Source organism: Mytilus trossulus, chromosome 11 (genome assembly GCF_036588685.1).
Source record: "Mytilus trossulus isolate FHL-02 chromosome 11, PNRI_Mtr1.1.1.hap1, whole genome shotgun sequence".
NCBI classification, from domain to species: Eukaryota; Metazoa; Mollusca; class Bivalvia; order Mytilida; family Mytilidae; genus Mytilus; species Mytilus trossulus.
In genome coordinates, this window is record NC_086383.1 from 42534425 (window position 1) to 42556851 (window position 22427).

The following is a 22427-nucleotide window of genomic DNA, read 5'->3' on the forward strand; positions in this document are numbered from 1 at the left end:
TAGTAATAAACAGTCTGTTGAAAAAGTCACTAAAAGTGAAATGCAGTTTGCCAGTTAAACCACGAAAAATGCGATTTAAATTTGCATGATAATTGTTTATTGAACCACCAGCACGCTATACAATATTATATATCTCTGATGTTTTTTTTGTTTATAACTTAAGTGACACAGCTTTCCCATTGCCTAATATAAAAATGTGAAGTACTGACATCTAGTTTAAATGTATAGAAAATAAGGAAAAACATATTTCAATTGTTGACCTTAATATAACCTAAATGGTGAGGGAAATATCTTACATGGTTTTCTAAGTAAAAATGTTTCGGTATATCTTGTCCCACTTGTCCAATATGGTGGAAATGGAGTTTCTAAACACAAACTGTTAGAATACCATTTAATAAAAGATCCTCGTCGTTCACAATCCTCTGCTGCAGCATGATAGTCGTTACCATGTTTATATCCTAGTTCTGTACCATTATCTGTAATATGTTTCTAGTGATTTACAATATAATTAAGATAACATTAAAAGTGTCTTTAGGTCAGCAAATAATTCCCAATAATATAGGCTCCGATTAGAGAATAGTTTAAATCACATTTTTAATTGACAATCATACGTTACCATCAACATCGCATTTTAAAAAGACAGAACAACTACTATGATATAAACAAGACGCTCCTGACAAGAATGTTTGCGTTCAGATGTGATCATTAGTACTATTATTTGTGATATCACTCACCCGTCTTCTGTTCATTATTAAAAAATAAATTACTCTATCTCATTGAAGTAAAAAAGTGCGCACATATTTACAGGTAAGAAAACTGATACATCATCAACGTCATACATTTCCTTATTCATCACGAATCATGAGTTCGAATGTCCATATATTTCGGTATTTGTTTTCAGTATGGCAACAATCATGAAATATTATATATTATTAATTTTAAATTTTAGAATTAGTAAAAATGTCGCTATATCTTTAATTTTGTAAATGAAACGAAAGTGTAGAAATCTTCATTACCACAGGTAACATAATAATTTGAATCGCACTTCTCATAACTGCGTTCGAGTTTCCCGTTGACACATTCTTTTGCAGCGATGCATTTTTCGTCCTTTTGCGCAGAATAAAATTTTGGGAGTTGATCTGAAAGGAGAAATATAAAGATGAATAATTCCTATTCAAGTTATTTATTAAGTATTATCATTCGATAGTTTTCGCGTTAACACTATACACTATTTCTGATTTACCTTTCAATTTTGAAGATAACCCTAGCCATGCCTAGTAAAAGTCGTGCAAAAACATTAACTTAGAGTCCACCAGAAATCTTTCAAACAGTAACATATATATTGTGAGATAATTGGGATAGATCTTTCAGTTTAACGCATTATTACCATTTATAAATCCGAGAATGTTTTTTTAGAATAAGACTACATGTGTATCCTTCGCATGGAACACACCTACCAATGAAAAGCTGTTATACATTTATGTTGTCTAAGCAAGACATAATTTCTTCTGTATTCGATGATTTATAGATTTGCTAATTTGTTTATTTTATGAGAAGAAATATGTATACATCTAACTCTGCTGTGAATAACCGAACATAATTTTATAGAATTAACAAGTGCCGTATTAATGTACTTACGTTCCCAGACGTTGTAACAGCCGACACAATTGCAGTTTGTGTTTCTAACGAAGGAACTTATATTTGCAATACAATAACAATCTTCTTCCTTTTAAAGATATAATTAAAATGTTATTGATAAATGTAATAAAGGAAGAAAATACCACCCAACATTATGTCAAAGAAGCAAACCAACCTAAGCAAATAATGATGAATTATCTGAAAACAATTCAACAAACCATTTCATTTAAAACATGATATAAGGATATCGGCATTCAAAAATATACATGATATAGGTTGGAAAGTAATATACTGGTGATCAAAATGTTGGTAAGCCACGGTTTCTATTGCGACCAAGTAGTTGTCTAGTACATTTTTAGAAAGATATTATCGAAAAAACTTTGCATTCATATGTAAAACCCGATTTTATCAAATGATATTTTCAGAAACATGATACTCAACAAAGAAAACAGCAATGTCATAATTATTTAAATAAAATGTTTTTGCTGAATATTGCAACAAGGGAATGGAAAGAGCTAATTTTGCTATTAGAATAAAAAAAAATGCACGTTTTTCATGAGCAAAATAAACATTTTTGAATCTTCTTTCATGTGAGCTGTGATAAAAATAAAAAAATATCAATGTTTCTAGTCAATTAATTCTAACAAATTTTTAGAATATTTGGTTCTAGGATGATGGCTAATATTTGTCTTGCCCCTGAAATTTGACAATGTTTTTATGATAATTCACAAAAAGTAAAAACTATTGAATACATATTATGTGCAAAATATAGAAATTAGCTGTTTAATTACCTTACATTTGAACTTGTTTATACCAATAGAATTTTTGTTGGAATAGATTAGAGGAAGTAGCATAACATGTAAGATACATTGGGATAAGTCCAGTTCGTGTAAAGCCACTATTGTATTAACATAGAAACAGTTATAAGTCAGGGTAATGTCCACATGGCTTATCAACTACCTTTATATTCAAAGTCAAATTTAAAGTCAAATATGTTATTGATATAAAATCGAAAATCTGAATTGTCATTAACACACAAACAAACAAACATTGAACATTACAATCAAGTATACAACAATACATAACATAAACAAATATTTGATAAAAGAAGTACCTAGACTAGTAATACATGATTTGATTAAGTACAATGTCCACTATTACAATGATATAACTCAAATATCATATTCATTTATTTAAGGTTGCTAGCAGTGCATAGTAACCATTTATTCATATTGGAAAGCTGACAAGCAACAATGCTTTTCGGTTTACATTTAGGGACAAATCAGATATAAATAATAACTAACATATAGTTTAAAAAAAACACATTGTAATCCAGACTAAAAAATTATAAGGAAAATTCAAATTCAACAGACGTATTACACATTACAATACAAACATTTATAGAAGGTGTACGATTGCAATTGAGAAAACTCTGCATCACAGAGCAAAAGCTATGCTTTAGACAAGTCTATCGAAACTAAAATAACAAGAGAAAAGGAACAGAACCACTAAGAGGACGACAAGTTTATTTTTTTGGCTTTTCGGCAGGTGGTTAAGTATTGGCAGATGAATGAGTTTCAATCGACATAAGGATGAAATACTTTTTAAACGAAAAAATATTTGTCATTGTGTACACATTTTTTTCCTATTTCAAATCCATGTGAATAATGTGCATTTGAGTGAAAATAAAACAAGTTTCTTTGTCTTGGGCAATACTATTGATCTTCAGTTCTCGTCACCATCACGAAATTTTTTTTAAGCATCCCGTATCACAAAATATTAAAATGATCCTTCCTGACTTGAAGAAGAACCCTTAACTCTTTTTAAAAAAAAAGATACATTGCGTATTCATGTATTTATTTTGCAAAATTGATAATTTTAACTCACGTTGCCAACAGGGCAAAAAGAGATTTTGCATAGCATTACGTCGATAACCTTTTCAAGAACATCTTCTCCTTATAGGTGAACTGAGTAGGACCGGCAAGACTTTTTGTGACATTTTTTTTTGCAGACATGCAAGAAAACTTTAATAATTGATGACGAAATTTTAACTCTGAAATTTCGCATGATTGTATCAGATCTGAGAGACAAAGTAACGGAATTTTTTGACACTAATGATATTTCATAGTTTACTTATTTGAAAAAAAATATACAAATCAAAAATTTGATTTTTCTAATTGATATTTAAGTTCCTGATTTTGACTTAAGTAAAATACCGCTATGAAAGATTGCCCACATTAGTAAAGCGTTGTATTCGGCAATAATCCGACTTTTACAATGTGTCATGCCGTTGTCAAATTTCATAAGACTATTGTTTTGTCAAGAATCCTCAAAACGCATCGTGCTGCAGAGTATCCAAACATCTCCTTTAAACAACCCTGTACACCGTGTTTATACCAAGATAACTAACAGACCAACTATTATCTGATTTCAAAATTAAGCGAATATTTTCTACCCATCGGTATTTTGTTAGGATTTGCTAAACATATTGTTTAGTCCTTTATTTCATATTAGGTACATTGTATATCATCTCCCTTCGTCATTTTTATTTGATTTGCTCAAGATATTCAATGGGTTCATGTTTTCGTATTAAAAGATATAATCTCTTTTAGCAGTTGTTAGACAATGAGGTGTCCATTGATATTAACTTAACAATACCATAATCGAAAATGACATATAAGTTGTAGTCACTCCTTATCTGATCATTACTTATAGGTTAGACAATACTTGGTCATGTTTTATGAAGATTTAAGCCCAAGGCGAAGCCGAGGGCTTAAATCTTCATAAAACATGACCAAGTATTGTCTGACCAATTTAGAACCTTTTCACACATTCGAGTGACCTTACAAAATTATCCTTTCCCATTGTAACAGTCAAACCTTAATTAGAGTTCACTTTTTATAATGAACTAAATGTAAAACTTAGGTTTAAATAATCATTTCAATGGATTGAATGAAAAAGCTCGGACATAGTTTGTGAGGACCGCATTGTGGAGAAATTGTTTTACTTCTGCTTCAGGTAAAATTTGATTTTATATATCTTGAGATTCTTTTTTTTTGAAAATTGACGTTTTAAAAAGTTTCTATAAACATTAAACTCTGTGTATAAATAGTTAAATTCAGACCATTCAATATTAAATGCTTATTTTTTATTGATAAATTTACATTTAGTGTGTTTCTCTTCGAACATTTTTTTGCATTATATATATATCAGCAGTCTGGCATTGTTTTCTTGAAAGAAAAAAAAACTCCCTCAAATGTAGGGTATATAAATCAAATAAGTATTATTTTACCTCCATTCTAACCCTTATTGTTTTGTTTATTCTATATATGTACACTGTTAAAAAATGTATGGAAATTTGCTAATTTCAAAATGTTTTGATTTAATCTTTGCTCTTTCGTCCTTAATCAGTAGGCTCTTTTCCTATTGAAAATGCCTCAGGGTATTGTTCACTTCGTTAGTGCAGTTATTAAGAGTTCACTTTCAGAATTAACTGAAAATGAAAAGTCGTTCATGTATAGCATTTCATAGTGCATGGAAAACCATGTACTACGAAAATTAGATGGCAAAAAACTGACTTTTCATTGGACGAGAAGGGGTGAGTATGTTCTAACGTGTGTTATCCTCTCATGACTGTTCTCGCAATGTGAAGTGTATTTTTCCATTAGAATAAAATATTTCCCTATAGAGTATTTTGATGAAAATCCAAGTTGATTTTTAAAAAAGTTATTAAAAGAATAAAAGTGTACTATCTGAATATGGTCCAAACTGCAAATTCTAGCTTTTTTGCCTACAATTAATTCAATTCTGAATGTTTACAGCTATACACCAAGTTACATAATGACCTGTGATTCAGTAAGATCAATATACATCAAAGATAGCTGTATAGTTTGATAAAAATCCAAGTTAATTTGAAAAAGTTAATTAAAGTGTATTTGTCCGAACTGCAAATCTTAGCTGTTTTACTTAATTTATTTGAAACTTAAATTTGACAGCAAAACACCGAACTACATTATGAACTGAGATTCAGTAAGATAAATATATGACTAAGATAGCTGCATAGATTGATGAAAATCCAAGTTGATTTGAAAAAGTTATAAAAAATATAAAGATGCCTGTCTGAATTTAATCCTTTGTTTTACCTATTATAAGCAATTGAATTATTTCATTTGACAGCAATGAATCGAAAATACCAAACAGACTGGTATTTTGTTCGAGTTATATATAATTTAGTTACTTGGGCTTATTAACACCAGTCAAGACTAAATTTGAGGGTCCAAACTAGTCGAGATAGATCGAGACTGGTTAAGAGGGAGTCGCGACAAGACAATTAGTTAAGGTAACAGGTACGTAAATGATTTGTTCTGCGATTTTTAGAAGAAATTTTATGCACGTGGAACTTATTAAAAGAAAATAAAAAATGAAAAAAATAAGTTGGTCACCGATTAAATTTCCGAGTTCCAGACATCTGAAAATCGTAAGGAAACAACATAAAGTACATATAGGCATAACGTCAAATTTAAACCAAAAAAAAAAGAAATTTCAAGCTTTAGTTAATCTGCAGTTAAAACCAATTCTACGATTTTTATATAACACATTATAAAAATGTTTTTAAGGTATTATTTTCCTTTATTATTATATGTTTTTCTATTGGGTTTACCGAACTCCCTTTTTATTTATCAGCCGTTAAAATGGGTGTTGCTGACGGGAAAAGAGAGAAAAAACACGACGTCGCCGAAAGGATTACGCAAAGTCAAGGCTATATCAACATATGTGTAAAGACAACGACTGCTTCATTATAATTTGTTTTGCTATTCAAATGCGCTATAGAGCAAACCATTCTGTCTGAAAAAAGGATTGGTTACCTATTATTGTTTATTTCAGTGATTATACGAGATCCTAAGTATTTATAAAGTATTTCTGGAATTATTAAACACAATGTCAAAGGACATCTTTAAAAACAGAAACGACAAAAGATCTGTCATTAAAATAGCTTCCCCGAATGACGATATACATTCAATGTTCAGATTTTCGAACACAATTTTGCTGCTTCACAAGAAGGAGGCAAAATATACCGTGCAGCGGTAAATTGAAACTATGGACTTGAAACTCACATTGTATGACGTTGAGATTAATGTACCCAATCTAGATTTCGTGAACTGTAATGGTCAAGCTAACAATGCACTGAATAGAACAGCTACATGTGATTTTAAAGAACCGTCTTCGAGCAAGTTTTAATTTATCAATTAGATGTTGAAGCGATTGGAAATCGCCAGCAGCGTTATATTCCTCATAATGTATGCCAACAATATTCCTGTTCGTACATTAGATTTTTTTTCTAAGTTTTGCGAAAATTGAGAAGAAATACGTATAACAAAAATAAAAACTATAATAATTATTCAATTTTTTTTATAGCAGCATTTGCACATGTATACAAACAGTATCAACTAAAACTGAAACATTGACCTGTAGTTCCGAAATTTTGCGCATTTTAAAATGAATTGATTGATGCACGCATACTTGTCTGAATCTTCAGTATAATATATATATTTTGCTAATTACTTTATTTTTGAAGTGACGGTTAAGAGAAATTTTCGGCGGATATCTGCATTTGCCTCGTCGCTTTTTCATGCTGGAAAGCTTGTTATTCACAATGTTCACAATGTTCCATTCAATTCAAAATGAGTGAAAAAGCAACGTGTAAAATTTATTTTAAATTTTCGTTCATTTTGAAAAACAGTTTACTTACCTTATGTCCGTGCATAAGGTCCTTTCCTTATTTCGATTCTCGTTCATGTTTATTGTCCCTTTCTCTTGCTTACCCATCTGATGTAATTTCTGACATTATACTAGTATTTCACAAATTTCATGTAACACAGGCAGCAAACTCTTTTGCTTTTCAATATTTTTTTACTATAAGTTATTTGTTTCAGAATAGTACTAGCACTTTCATTTTCAAATTATATTTATAGACCAGATCGCGGACGTGAAAGAAAGCACTGTAAATAAAGGGTTATGTTTATATTTTAATGAGGACAAATAAGGGTCATATTACAAACATAACAGCAATGTAAAATCAAAAATATTTATATTAATCTCTTGTTGTGTGTCGATTATTGAATACGACGCCCTATTCGTTTTCACTGAGACCCGTCAGTTAGAATGAATCTTGAATGCAAATGATAAGGATGTTAGTCTGTGACTATATTTGCTATGGCAATATATTGTGTCAGCCACAATGTGTTATTGTGGGAGTTTATGTACGCGTTTATGATATTCTTATCAATACTTCATCCCGTTTTCACGTCCCATATCAACATTCCCAATTTTCAAGTTAAGTTTCTGATCTGTGCCGATTTATACCAGCGTATAGTAAGTTGATATATGGACAGTTACCCCAAAGTATAAACCAAAACTTCTGAGACCAATTATTTGTACTTTAAACAGTTTTGTAGAAACATTATGGTGAGTAGAAGTTCTTGCAGGCTTTAAGTTGTAAACTAGTAGGAAACAAGTAAAACCAACTAAATCACTCTCCGGCCATCGCGACATGCCAAGTTAATTTTCATTGGAGGAAGGCACTATTTAACTATTACAAGATATTTGATTTTACATTCTTCATTTTGTGCTACATTTTGATGACAAGCTTTCAATGGTTTTCCACTAAATTGACCATTATTCCGACATCATGAAAATATTTTACCTGGTGTACGGGAGATAACTCCCATAGCAACAAAGGTTAAGTTCCCCGTTTTGCGGTAGAGGCGTTCATTTACGTACCTCTCACCTTTAAGTAAATGTAAGTACTGTTGAGACAATGTCTAGACTATTAAATAAAATACTTTTATGGTCGAGCACAAAAACTGGTCTTTTTAGACTCTGGGTAGTTTATAGTGTTATGTGACCGATTCAAGGGGTACAATCAAAATCACGTGATGGATATACACACACCGGAAGTAAGAGTCGAAATCGCCGCTTGAAAGGTTAGTTGTTGCATTTTCTTGTTTATATCAATTAAATTTTGATTAATAAGTATGCACACCGAATGTCGGATAGTATGTAGTTATAAAATACAAAATTGTTTTTGCTAGAAAGCGTGCAGTTATTGCAAACACTTCGACACAGTTCCAAATTTTCGACGGATAACTGTGTCGAAGTGTTAGCATTAACTGCAAGCTTTCCAGCAAGGATAATTGTGTATTTCAAAACTAGATAGTATCCGACATTCGGTGCACTACCTTATTAATTAAATTTTATTGATATAAACAAGTAAATACGACTACTTACCTTTCAAGCGGTCTGCTCGACTGTTACTTCCGGTGTGTGTATATTCATCACGTGATTTTGATTGTACCCCTTGCGATTCATTGTTATACATGGATATGAGCATATACCAAATTATTGACAACTTTATACGTTACCTTTATACTATAAAATTGGTACTTCTCGCATAACATTTGACATTCCAGCTCCAAAGTTTTATAACGTTTAAGTTTAAAGTGTTGAAACTTTCCATTTATTAAATAACATCCTGCAAGAAAGAAAAAAAATGCACTATAAATATCTCATTTCTAATGTTAATTATGTATTTCAACACCTGATAAAAAAATATGTACTAGTTTAGACTATATATCACAACATTCAATCAAATCAAATTGGCCCCTATGTCATACTTAACTCTGAAATATACAAAAGAAATATAGATTCCATAACTGCAACAAGTGTATTACGGAATTTCTCCAATCGAGACAGTTACATTTCAATATTTAAAGCGCCAAGCTTGACGAGCTTTTTGAATAATTAAAATTTAACTGTTGAGTGTAGAGAATCTCATGAATATCGTAATACACGAGTTATAGTGGTGCAATCTGTCTCTCTATTGATTTTAATCCTTTCTTTTCAAAGATTTGAAGAAAGGTGTATACTTTTATTGTGACGTCAACATACATGGTCGCCTTTTTAAAGACGTCACAATAAGACAATTCAGAAGAAAACAAGAACATTTAATGTCACATTTAAATTTCAACCAATTATTTGCCAAAAACAGATTTTCCATTAGTGAGGAAAAATATTTTTTCTCACACCGGTCAGGAAATGAGAAAATAACACAAAAACTAGGGAAACAAGAATTAAAATATCATACAAAACTAACAAAGGCCAGAAGCTCCTGATTTGGAACGGGCACAGAAAAATGGGACGAGCTTGCTTAGGTCAATAAACAACAATGTTACTGTTATTAGATTATTCAATTTCATGTGTTAAAATTGTTTCTGTTTTTGAATTCTAATCTTGTGAAATAACATAAATCGAAATAAAGAAATAACACGACAACAAGGTTATAAATTGTGTTTTTTTTAAAAACACTATAAACTGTGGCCTTACAAAAAGAGATGTATGCCATCATTGGCAGATACAGCACACTGTCAATGGGAATCATGAAAAGCCCTGAAAATATCGAATTATGTTGATAAAGATATTTGTATCGTATATCGTATTCTTTTTAACTATCATAGAAATTTGATGCTTGATAACAAAAATCTTCTAGACTGTGTGATTGGCTGCTTAAAGTTGCTGCAAGATTGAATCTGGTTCTCCATTTAATAATACTAGAAAGATAAACAAACCTTGTATATATGTCCAATTAGTTGATATTCTAAATTTTCCAATCCACACATCTTTGTCTGCACTTTTGAATTCTTCTAGTTCCATTAATGAAGTTACATTACTTTCCAGTACTCCTCCTTTTTTTGAACAGAAATTAGCAGCATGTTTCCATGTTTGTGGTGTGTTGTAAAAAGTTACATTTTGCATGGTCATTTCTGTTGAAAATTTAATAAAAGATGAATATTCGCAACAAACCCGACTTTCTTCAAAATTTCCAATAGAGTTATTCTGTATTGAAAGAATATTGAACGAATAGCGAATATTCGCATTAAAAAATAAAAATTGATAGATTCCTGTTAGACTGTTCAATCTCCAGTATAACAAGTGAGTTTAATATAGATTCCACCATTGCATCGATTGTGATACGATATTTATATGATTGAGACAGTATAATTTTCAAAAAAAAATTTAAAGAAATATGAATACACCATCAGTGCAAAAACTATTGACAAAATAGTAATGCCCCTTTTCAATGTTTTTGATGTTTGTTTAAGCAAGGAGGATATTAATTATAAATTCACGGGTAAAATAACTGGAAAAAAGTAATATAAGAAATAGTTTGAATAAAAATAAAAATAACAACTTTTACTATTATTCCTTCCTTACATAAAATTATAAAGCAGCCTTAAGGTGATTGGCGCTAAGTTGGTTTAACATGTGGATATGCGAATATATTCTACGAGTACCAAATTCATTTGTTTTACATGATCGCTGACGCTATGCAACGTGCTTTTTATGCGTTAACATGTTTATGCAGATAATTTAGAAAAAATACAGCAAATAAATGCAAAAGGAATCGGTTCAGCGACATTGATGGGTCTTATTTAGACGAAACGCGCGTCTGCTGTATTAAATTATACTTTTGACATATATTCATATACAGCAAAAGTTGTCTAATTTTAATTTTAGTTAGTAGGCACGTGCGAACCTTATTCTGATGTTTATATTAAAAGTAAAGAAAATCAAGACAACATTTTCTTAAAAAATGTATCAAAATACTGAAACTATTCTTTTTATTTATCTGTTTATCTTTAATTTTTAACAAACGCAGACTTACTTTTGCATTTGAAAATCAATTGAACGATACCATTTTTGTTATTGAAATTCATGTGACAGAAAAAGAACGGTGTACTCGAAATAAAAAAAAATGTGAAAAATTGATGATCCGAAGTATCTTTAAATAGTGTATTTTGAAAGCTGAATACTAAAATGTATGATAAAAGAGATGATTTCTCATTTTATATCGTTAATTTTTCATTTTTAGATGGTGACGCTCCTTGTCACCATCTTACGGTGTTTATATATATCAACTTGTACGATTTGCTCGTGTATGTAACAATGTTTTAGATTTTAACGAGAGAAATTTATGTATTACTGAAAAATTATTACACCAGGGTTTTCGATACAACAAACTAGTCAAAACATTTACTAAATTTTATCATCGGTATCAGGACATCATTCGTAAAGATAGCTCAACATACCGACTTCTTATGCGTTCAGGTATTTTACATCGATTTTTTATTAAAATATTCGTTATAAAGCACAAAGGTGTATTCACCATGTTCACCTCAGAAACTAACAAAACCTTTGAATATACTTAATAAGAAAGGATATAGTTACGATATTGTTGTCAGGTCATTAAACATTGCATATTTTGGCGTTAATATTGACTCACTTATAGGGTCTTTGCATCGGTACTAAACACATTTATTCAAAACCATTTGTTGGCATGACACGGGTTATGTTCTTCTCATTGTGTTATGATGGTATGATACTAATTCCCTAACGGGAAGGATTGTGCCTGATGTGCATATTATGAACGCGGGTATGTTAATGCTGTATTTTCAAAAAATGAAAAAATGATACTTAAATTTCGACTTTTAATAAAAAGACTTTTTGACTCATTTAAAGTGTAATTTGTTATATTTTTTAGTTTTGCTAGTAAGTTGACAATATAAATTTTCGTTTTCAAAAATAACATTCTCAAATTATCACGTGGTTATCACGTGACACTCAAAATCTATTTATAAACGTGAAAACAGTAAACTCAAAAGTGCTAGCGTGTAGACAGTCTTGTTTTTCTAAATATTGTTATCTGTGGATAGCTTAAATACCAAAGTATTAGAAAAGTGCTACTCGCCTCCTTGAAATAAAAAGATTAAATACATAAATGGAGATTTTTGACTGAATTGTGCCAAAAATACTTTGACCTTCAGATATTACAACGTCTAACACTTAAACGGTATTAACAACATGAACCGAGTAGCATTTTTCGAAAAATATTAATATTCAGCTTTCTGTACGTTAACTTGACTCAAAAATTCATCATTTCTACACGCTAGCACTTTTGAGTCAAAGTAAACGTGTTTCACAATTTTTTGTGTCCGACATTGTTTACAAACGCACAAGTGACTTTCAAAGGGAAGTAATTCTGTAAACAGAAATAAAAATTTCAGTCATCGGGAAATTATTGCTGATCTTTATTTAAATGTACTTTTTGTTGCATCTTCTCCATAACCAAATATTTAATAAAAGAAACAAACTATTTAAATATATATATTTTACTCGGAGAATAGATCAGAATGATTATAATTACACATCGGCTTGGGGTATGAAGCCCCTTTTCTTTCTGTTTGGTATTTTTTGGCCAAAAAATTATGTATTGAATTTTTCTGCGGACACTGTAGCTTTATCTACCAATAAAACATGACCTCCGTGTATTCGCACAACAGTGTGAGAAGTGTCGTTAAGCACAATTCAATCAATCAGATAGCTCTTTGAATTCTATTTTGTCAGGTGAGGTGCCTCTCATGTTTGGGTTTTGCCACTTGTAACAGTGTAAACTTTTAGAGTGTACAATAAAATCATGATTCTTGGTCATTCTTTATAAATCATACAGACCCATACACTGTACATCATTCAGTCGTTGGTCACAGTGGCAATCACACCATATATATTATAATGACAGCTTGAAATATATAATCAATGTCCTGCTTTTTCTCTCTCTCAATAAATTTAATTACCACATGCTGATAGAAAACATACTTTAAGAAAAATAGATGATGATTTCAAAACAAAAAAACTTATGGTGCCATGGTCAGTAAGTATGGGACTATTAAATCAATTTATACCAAATATGATAGTGCAAGAGCTAATGGAAATTTTATTATATTTCAAATCCTGCAACATTTTTTTCACACATACCCTTTATACACTATGTACACATTCAATGAATATTATGTGTCTCATTCAAACAACCTTAAAACTCCAAAATATGTATTTATTCTATGTATGTATATATGTACCATTATCTCTGTAACTTATAAATTTGCAGAATATTTTCTTTTACAGCTAATTTCCTAAAGCTTGGAGAGTAACACTTTGGTTGACTTGCTTGTCTTGTTTGTATAAATATTTACCCAAGCTTAAAGCTTAAAGCACTTTAGATTGTCATCTTCAAACAATAAATATAGGCAAACTTAAACCTGTAAATATTATAGTGATATTCAATTGGATGTTATCTAAATTATTATTGTACAATATACAAACAAAGCAAGCAAGGTAACCTAAGTCTTGCTCTACATGCTTTAGGAAATTAGCTGTAATCTCTTTTTAAGGTACAGGAAACAGTAATATAGGTATATATAGGGTGTAAACTTTATTTAAAGAATATATAATAATAATTTTGCAGGGTAAAGAAAAGATGCTATTTGAATAAAAAATAATAGAGAAAAATTATCATAGCAACTAATTGACAACCCCCCTCACCCCCCAGTTCAGACCCCAATTAATGAATCTGTGGCCTAAATCTCTATAAATTAGAAAAATCATGAACTTGGACAACTGTTTTGATTATCTATATTTTATTAATACCAATATAAAATATTATCTTTTATAATTGCAATGCTAACCATCAATGAGGTGTTTATTTTTAAGGATAAAGCAGCATAAAACTAGCAGACATCAGTTTAAATCATGTTGAACTGAATAAGAAAAGTTATTATAATATTTATCATCTTTTAAAGCTTCATGTAATTAGATAATTGAATTAATATTGATAATTGCTCCTCAATAAGCATTATTTGGTACTTTCTGAAAAGGGGGTGTGAATGTTTTTGTAAGGGAATATATGATCAGTGTCTGACAGAAAACCTTAAAGTTTTTCATTTAACCCAAGTAATTTAAAATATACATTCACTGATTGATTGATTTGAAATTGTGTATTAAATGCAGCTAACATGACTTATTTTACTTCATGTGGTATGTTTTTCAATGTGTCACAACTTACCATCATAACCAAATAACATAGATTTTTTTTGTTTTTGTTATAAAACATGTTTCACAATCATTGAAATTAGGGAATGAGTGTTCCTATTGATGAATATATATGCTAATTTGTATGTGAAAACATTTCATCATTCCTAACACTTTTGCTTTTGTTTCACATTATTATTAATAAACACTATTAAGGATTTTGATTTTAATATTCCATGGAGCACAGCTAAATATAATTTATCCACTGAATGAAATCACAATGTGTACACAGTGACATATTTATGAAGTAAAAGTTCTGTGAAACATCCTCTCCTCAGTGATCATAATTAGGACACAATATCACATACTATATCCACTTTCTTATAAATTTTTCCTTTCTTTGATCATGAACTAACACATGTTCCAGAATCATTGCAGTTAGTTATTCATTCATTTCAACATATTTCCTTTTGCTGAACCTGCTTTTTCATACAGTAAATTTTTTTCTCACTTTTTTTTAATACAGTCAATTAACTTCTAATTTGTATTACTTTTAGCACAGTTAAAACAGTCTTGATTCCATTAATTTTCTCACACATATGTATAAGTAAAGAGTTGTCTTTTCAGGAAAATGAATTTTCTCTTTATATCTCATGTACAGGAATCTGATATGAAAATAATATCCTTGTTTGGGTATCATTTGTTGATCTTCCTTAGAATGAAAAGTGCAGTCCTTGTGTCTTATTCATTTTATCAATTGTGCTATTGAATTGGAAGTAGCCATTGTTTCTCATTCATCTTAAAATCCTGCAAAAAAATGATATTATTATACACAATATAATTAATTTATAAGCCCCATTGCTATATATATGCATAATATCTATTACTTCAATCATTGTACTTGATTTATATAATAATATGCTCTTAATGTGCCCTGCTATTAATATTTTGAACATAACAATTATCTTATTTATATTCTTATTCTGATACAAAAAGAGAACTTCAATATAATCAAATTTTAGTAAGCTTTATAGCTATAGCCCTTAGTATCAGCAGTGGTTGGTTAAACTAATAGTAAACTTACATGTTTGTAATAAAATAATTGCCTTGCTTGTTTACTTTCTTAACACATAAATATAATAGACAGAGTAATCTAAACTCATAAGCAATTAATCTTTAAATAGCTTTCATATCACTTCATGTGACTAAAAAATATTAAAGTGTCAGTAACAATAATATAATATTTGAATGCTTACATCATAATGCAGACTCCCTACATGTCAACTCACTTGGAAGCAGTAAAAAAACCAGTGAATACAAATTCTGCAAAAGACAAATATAAAATTGCATAATAAAAACTTTAAAAGCAATAAACACACCAAAAGTTTTTTGTTAAACATGTAGGAAATAGGCAATAAAGGAGATACTTAAACAAAACTGATAGGTACTTAATCTGTATGATATTGAAATATTTACATCAAAGTAGATTGACACCTTTTAAAGTCACTTATTTGGATTACCAAATCCTACAAGTAATCAATAGTCTTTATGTCAATTGAATGAAAGTGGTGATCAATTTAAAATTTTCATGTCTATTACTAAAAATTAAATTGGATAATATATCAACTGAGATGAGCAAATTCTCTCATTTTGTAAAATCTCAGTAGCCTGATAACTGAAATATAACTTTAATAATAGTACATTTTATTTGTTTGAACATGCATTTATAAATTCTGGTATTTTTTATAAACTTAGAAATGACAATGGATATATAAATACTATTTGTGAAACAAATCCATGTTTTATTTTAATAAAATTTATGCTTAAATCACAATGAAAAAAAATAATTCTGAATTGAAACAATGTCATTCTCTGTTTAAAATGTAAAAACACCAACACTTCATTTGCGTGGGTGGTGTATAAAAGTATAAACAAAAAATGACTAAGCTTAAGGATAGGTAGACTGGGTATGATATTAATAGGGGGTGCACCCCTTACTACCAAAGTAAAAATGAATAGTTTTAATTTATTGCATGCACTAAACCAAGAGGGAATTAAGGGGGGGGGGGGGGGTTGTAATTATTATGTAACAGTTAGCTTGGGAAAAATCAAGTCTAATATAACTAATATTAAAACAATCTTTCTCCGAGCATTGTTTCCATTTAGCTAACTTTATTGATTCGTTGATTGATTCATAGGTCAACGGTTTTCGTCGTCGGTTATCCAAATAAATGACGAATTATAAATGTTTTGATTCACTTCAACAAATTCAATAACAAGAAATGGGTACCGGTGATAAAGAGTTACAATTTACAACGTATTTACCTCAAAATGTATGCAAAATCCACCTTTCCATTGTGATTTCCATGTGCCGACTTCTGTGACAAGGTGCTCAACAGCTGATAATAAATACTGTGACGTGACAAGCTAAACATTGACGTTGATGAATCTTGGTTTTTGGCGATTTTCTTACTTAAAACTGTAAGTGTTCAAGGGAACAATGGTCATGTATGAAGATATTGTTAATGTCGCAATGCCGATGTCGAAAAACAACAAGTTGACAAATCTTTGACCTCGGTGAAGCCAAAACATCACCACTCTATAGCAAATTCTCCCAACGTCCGATGTAGCCAATCAAAATTCGTATAGTTTCGAAAATGACGTAATAGATGAGATTTCGATGCAATCACCAAAAATTGTAAAAAATTATTTGAAACTGCATTAACCTACCCGCGAAATCATAATCTTTCACTCAGTTTAATTGAAGTCTGGAGCTGGCATGTCAGTAAACTGCTAGTAGTCTGTTGTTATTTATGTTTCCTTGTCATTTTGTTTATTTTCTTTGGTTACATCTTCTGACATCAGACTCGGACTTCTCTTGAACTGAATTTTAATGTGCGTATTGTTATGCGTTTACTTTTCTATATAGGCTAGAGGTTTAGGGGAAGGGTTGAGATCTCATAAATATGTTTAACCCCGCCGCATTTTGCGCCTGTTCGAAGTCAGGAGCCTCTGGCCTTTGTTAGTCTTGTATTTTTTTAATTTTAGTTTCTTGTGTACAATTTGGAAATTAGTATGGCGTTCATTATCACTGAACTAGTATATATTTGTTTAGGGGCCAGCTGAAGGACGCCTCCGGGTGCGGGAATTTCTCGCTACATTGAAGACCTGTTGGTTACCTTCTGCTGTTGGTTTTTTTATTTGGTCGGGTTGTTGTTTCTTTGACATATTCCTCATTTCCATTCTAAATTTTATTTATATCTTGTTTTTTGTATCAATTTGCATTAAAGATTAAAATTTGTTTAGATTTATGTTTCACAAGATTCTTATGAAATTGACTCGATAAATACTAAACATAAAACGTCGCGTATCTGCCTGACTGTATATTTCTAATAACACAGTTTTATACATTTATTTTCTTTTTATAGATAACTGTTGATTAATTTGTGAGCTGTATTGTTTTATTATTCATTTTTTTCGACTCTATTTATTAAAAACAGAGGCCACCTCATGTTGATCTCTTTCACTTGATTTTCCAGTTACCCGGCTTTGTATCATAATGAGACTCACGAGAATCCTGCAACATAGCGTAACAAAAAACAAATTACGTGTGTTCATACATCCAGACATATTATCTTAAATGACTGTCAACCAGTCTTTTCTTACTCTAAATACCATGACCTTTGCAAAAAAGCTATACATTCACCTTTTCCTCTCTCAATTTTATTTTATAATTATAAAGTTTTTTTCAGGAATATTTGGACCATAACCCTGACCTCCTCAAATAACCATTTGGATATGATATTTACCTTATGGACAAAGTATAACAACACTGTTATTCGCGTATTCAATTTAGTGTTCGTTTTATTTTTAGAACGTGCATCCACTGATATATGATTCAACACTTAAATGGATTAACTGAAACGATCCCTTCCTTTATTTTGTTTTTTCCAAATCGATTTTTGATTTTTGCACAGCGATTACAATTGTTATCTGTATTCAAAAAAACAACAATTTTTAGAAGTACTAACACTTAGTCACATTTCAAAAAATGTCAACGAAGTCAGAATATCTACAGTATGGAATAGCAAACGTATGATATCAAGTATGAGTTCTGAGGTTAGAATAACGAGTAAATATTTCTTTCCTAAGAAAGTAATGATTTACATGTACATAGTCGATTGCTTGACTAATTGCTTGGTATTTAACCCACAAATCCAGCAGTATTTCTCATTTCCAGAGAAGTATTGTCCAGGTGGTAAATAGCAATAAACAGCACCACTGGGTATGTATATAAATACCCTTTCCAACGTTTACAGTAGCAATAAAAAAAATACAACCTCGAATCAATTTTAGACATAAAATATTACTCTGCTGTGTACACAAACATTGAACTATTGTTTCAAAGGTTATTATTATTTAGTTATGAATTAAAGAATGTTAATTATTCAGACTTTTCACATTTGACTATTGCAACATTCGCGTGTTCGGTTGTTTGGAAAATGCGTAGTCCACCTTCGATTGACAATTTATATTTCCTTGAAGTTTATTGAATTTAGATTTTTTTGGTGTTTTAGCCTTCCTGGGCCGATAGGCTAAGTGAGCCAATCTCGTCACTTGGCGTCCGTCGTCCGTCCGCGTTAACTTTTACAGCAATCTTTTTCTCTGAAACGACTGGGCCAGATTTAAAAAAAACTTGGTCACAATCATCAATGGAATATCTAGTTAAAAACGTGTCCGATGACCCAAAAAACAAACAAAGATGGCCTTCATGGCTGAAAATAGAACATACGGGTAAACTGTATTTTTTGGTTATATCACTGAAACCAAAGCATTTAGAGCAAATCTGACATGGATTACAATTATTTTCTAGGTCAAGATCTATCTGCTCTGAAATTTCAGACAACTCGGATTACCTGTTGTTGGGTTGCTGCCCCCGAATTAATAATTTAAGGAAAGGAGTTGGGGTCATCAGGCCGTTATTGGGCCCAAAAAATACTGCAAATTTAAAAGTTATCATATATATTCTTAAATAACTGAAAATCGTACTACAGTACAAGGTACTCAGAGAAACAAAACAAATTCATCATTGAACAAGTTAACATGGCTACAAATCATGATTTGTTATGCATATTTGGTAAAATGTCTTGATTTTCCTTGTTTTTTTCAAATTTTATGTATATTTAGATTGAAAAGAATGTGCGCACACAAGAAACAAATTTAAATTGGATAGGATCATGTTAATTGTAATAATACAGTTTCTGTTAATTTTTTTTTAAATAGTACATGTTATGATGTAGTTGTGACGTCATCAGGTAAACATCTTTATGTTTTTCTTTAACATTTCTTGAACCAATGCATTTCTTAACATTATGTACCAAAAAGATATCAAACATTGAATTTGTTTGGGCAAAATCCAGGCTTTAATGCATCTACTCCTTTTGCCGATTTTGGTTATTATCTTGAATATTATTATAAATAGAGATAAACTGTAAACAGCAATAACATTCAGCAAAGGCAGATCAACAAAGAAGTCAACATGACCAAACTGTCAATTGACCCCTAAACTAGTTACATGTTTCCCCCTTGATAGTCTATGTTAAACCATTTTTCTAAAATTTATGTAATCTTTCAAAAAAATCTTCTCCTCTGAAACAACTGGGCCAAATTTATCCAAACTTGGCAACAATCATCATTGAGTTTTAAGTTAAAAAAAATGTGTCCGATTATTTAGCCAACAAACAAAGATGACTGCAATGGCTAAAAATAGAACATAGGGGTAAAATGAAGATTTTGGATTATATCTTGAAACCATTGCAAAACGTTTAGATCAAATCTAAAATGGGATGAAATTGTTTATCAGGTTAAGATCTATCTGCCCTGAAATTTGCAGACACATTTGACAACCTTCTTGTTGGGTTGCTACCCCCTGATAAGTAATTTGATGGAAATTTGCAGATTTCGGTAATAATCTTGAATATTATTATAGATAGAGATAAACTGTTAACAGCAATACTGTTCAGCAAAGTAAGATCTATAAATGAAATAACACGACTGAAATGATCAATTGACTCCTTAAGTAGTTGTTGTCCTTTATATTCAAATTTTAAATATTTTCATAAACTTTTGTAAAGTTTTGTATAAGATTTTAAAAGATATTTTCAACTGTTACTACTGGGCCAAGTTCATTATAGATAGAAATAATTGTAGCAACAAAAAAGATCAGTTAAGTAAGATCTACACATACATCACCATAGCCAAAAAGACAATTTTGTCATGAATTTATCTGTGTCAATTGTTTAAAATGCACATAGACCAAGGTAAGCGACAAATCCTCTAGTTAAAGTTTTTGCAGTTTCCATGATAGCGACGGCGATTATGAAAATTCGTATCCCTAGGTAAGCATAATAAACTTCTGCGCACGGTGCAGTTTCATCAATATCTGTCAAGTCAGCTCAAACTGCTTGGCAAAACATGTAGAAAATAAAGTAAAGGAATAACAATACATCACCCTTGTATCATTAAAAAAAGGTGACACAATGCTTACAAAATTATACCAACATTTTTAACTTTTCTTACCTTCACAGTTTAATGAAATAAGAAAAACTGAAATCAGAAATTGAAATTTATCCATTTTCACATGCTAGACGTTTAACGGATGACTCCACAACAATGAGGAAGTGTTTGTCATTAGACTATTCACCTATGTGAATTAAAAGTATCAGTTACAACACTGGGTTTTTCTTTTTATAACAGGGGTGAACACAGTAAGTTATTTATAGCATAGGTGAATTTAAATACTACGCAGTCGTATAAAAAATGAAAAAGTGTCGGAGTTTATGAACACACATGTACATTGTAAGATTGCTTTCACACCAACAATTTATTAGACTCTAACGTTTGGACCAGGTCAAACATTTGAAACGTGTTTATAAATAATGGAGTTTACCATACTAATTGCTTGAATGGTCTGCACAAGACAGGATTTGAACGATTGTTTGGCAAGGTTTTCATCCGGATGAAACATTTAAGAGACATATGTGTTGCTTCCAGCATGTTATTTTTTTTTAATATATAAACAAGTAAAGATAACAATCAAGAAATCCTCGAGCAGATTTTATTGTTTTGTTTAAAATGCGAATAATATAAGCATGCATCGCTGTTTGCTAATTATTCAATAAGCGGTATTGTGTTTTGCATAATTCTTTTTAATTTGCTCATCTTAAATTATGTTAAGGCATACTTCTAGGGTTTTTACTGCGTATTCCGAGTTTATATTTTCTTCTTTTCATATGAAAGATAAATAATACTAAAAACAAATATCAATGGGTAATATATTCAATTTTACCATAGCTCTATTCTTTAGAAAGAGAATTGTATAAAATATCCCTTGATGACAATACTATACTATGTTATGTAATGATATATGTTAAACATGCACTATATTATATAGATTTATTAAAGGGGCACTAGCTACGATATATATAAACAAAGCTAAAGTATGAATTCTTTTTTGTTTTATAATTGTTAAAAATGAAATTTATGAAGTAATGATCCTCTTTTATCAGCCCGTATGGTTCAATTTTGTCAAATTAAGCTAAGAAATATTGTTGATGAATAATTCACTAGCAATGATATAGTTCGATATTATTGAATCTGTTTTTAAACCTTTTAGCTAGTGATGGATAAGGTATGCTTGTTCAATTATTAAAAGGAAAAAAATGTCAACATTGAAAACGAAACATAGGTTAACCATTTGATTGAATGATTCGATCCAAAAAAAAATAATCTTAGTTTTAAGACAATTATGTTTTGTTATTCAGTGTATTAACAAAAAGAAGTTGGTCCCAAAATGTAAATTTGAACATTCA

General features: G+C 30.4%; 1 protein-coding gene across 1 annotated transcript; it reads right to left on the reverse strand.

Annotated features, from left to right (window-relative positions):
* Nucleotides 1-261: 261 nt before the first annotated feature.
* LOC134690067 (uncharacterized) lies at nt 262-21222 on the reverse strand. The gene is made up of 6 exons (XM_063550042.1): nt 21136-21222; nt 10263-10457; nt 9060-9169; nt 1639-1726; nt 1017-1139; nt 262-476 (listed from the first exon to the last, which is right to left on the reverse strand). The coding sequence occupies exons 1-6, from the start codon at nt 21188-21190 to the stop codon at nt 262-264; spliced, it is 786 nt and encodes a 261-aa protein (XP_063406112.1). The 5' UTR covers nt 21191-21222.
* Nucleotides 21223-22427: the final 1205 nt, after the last annotated feature.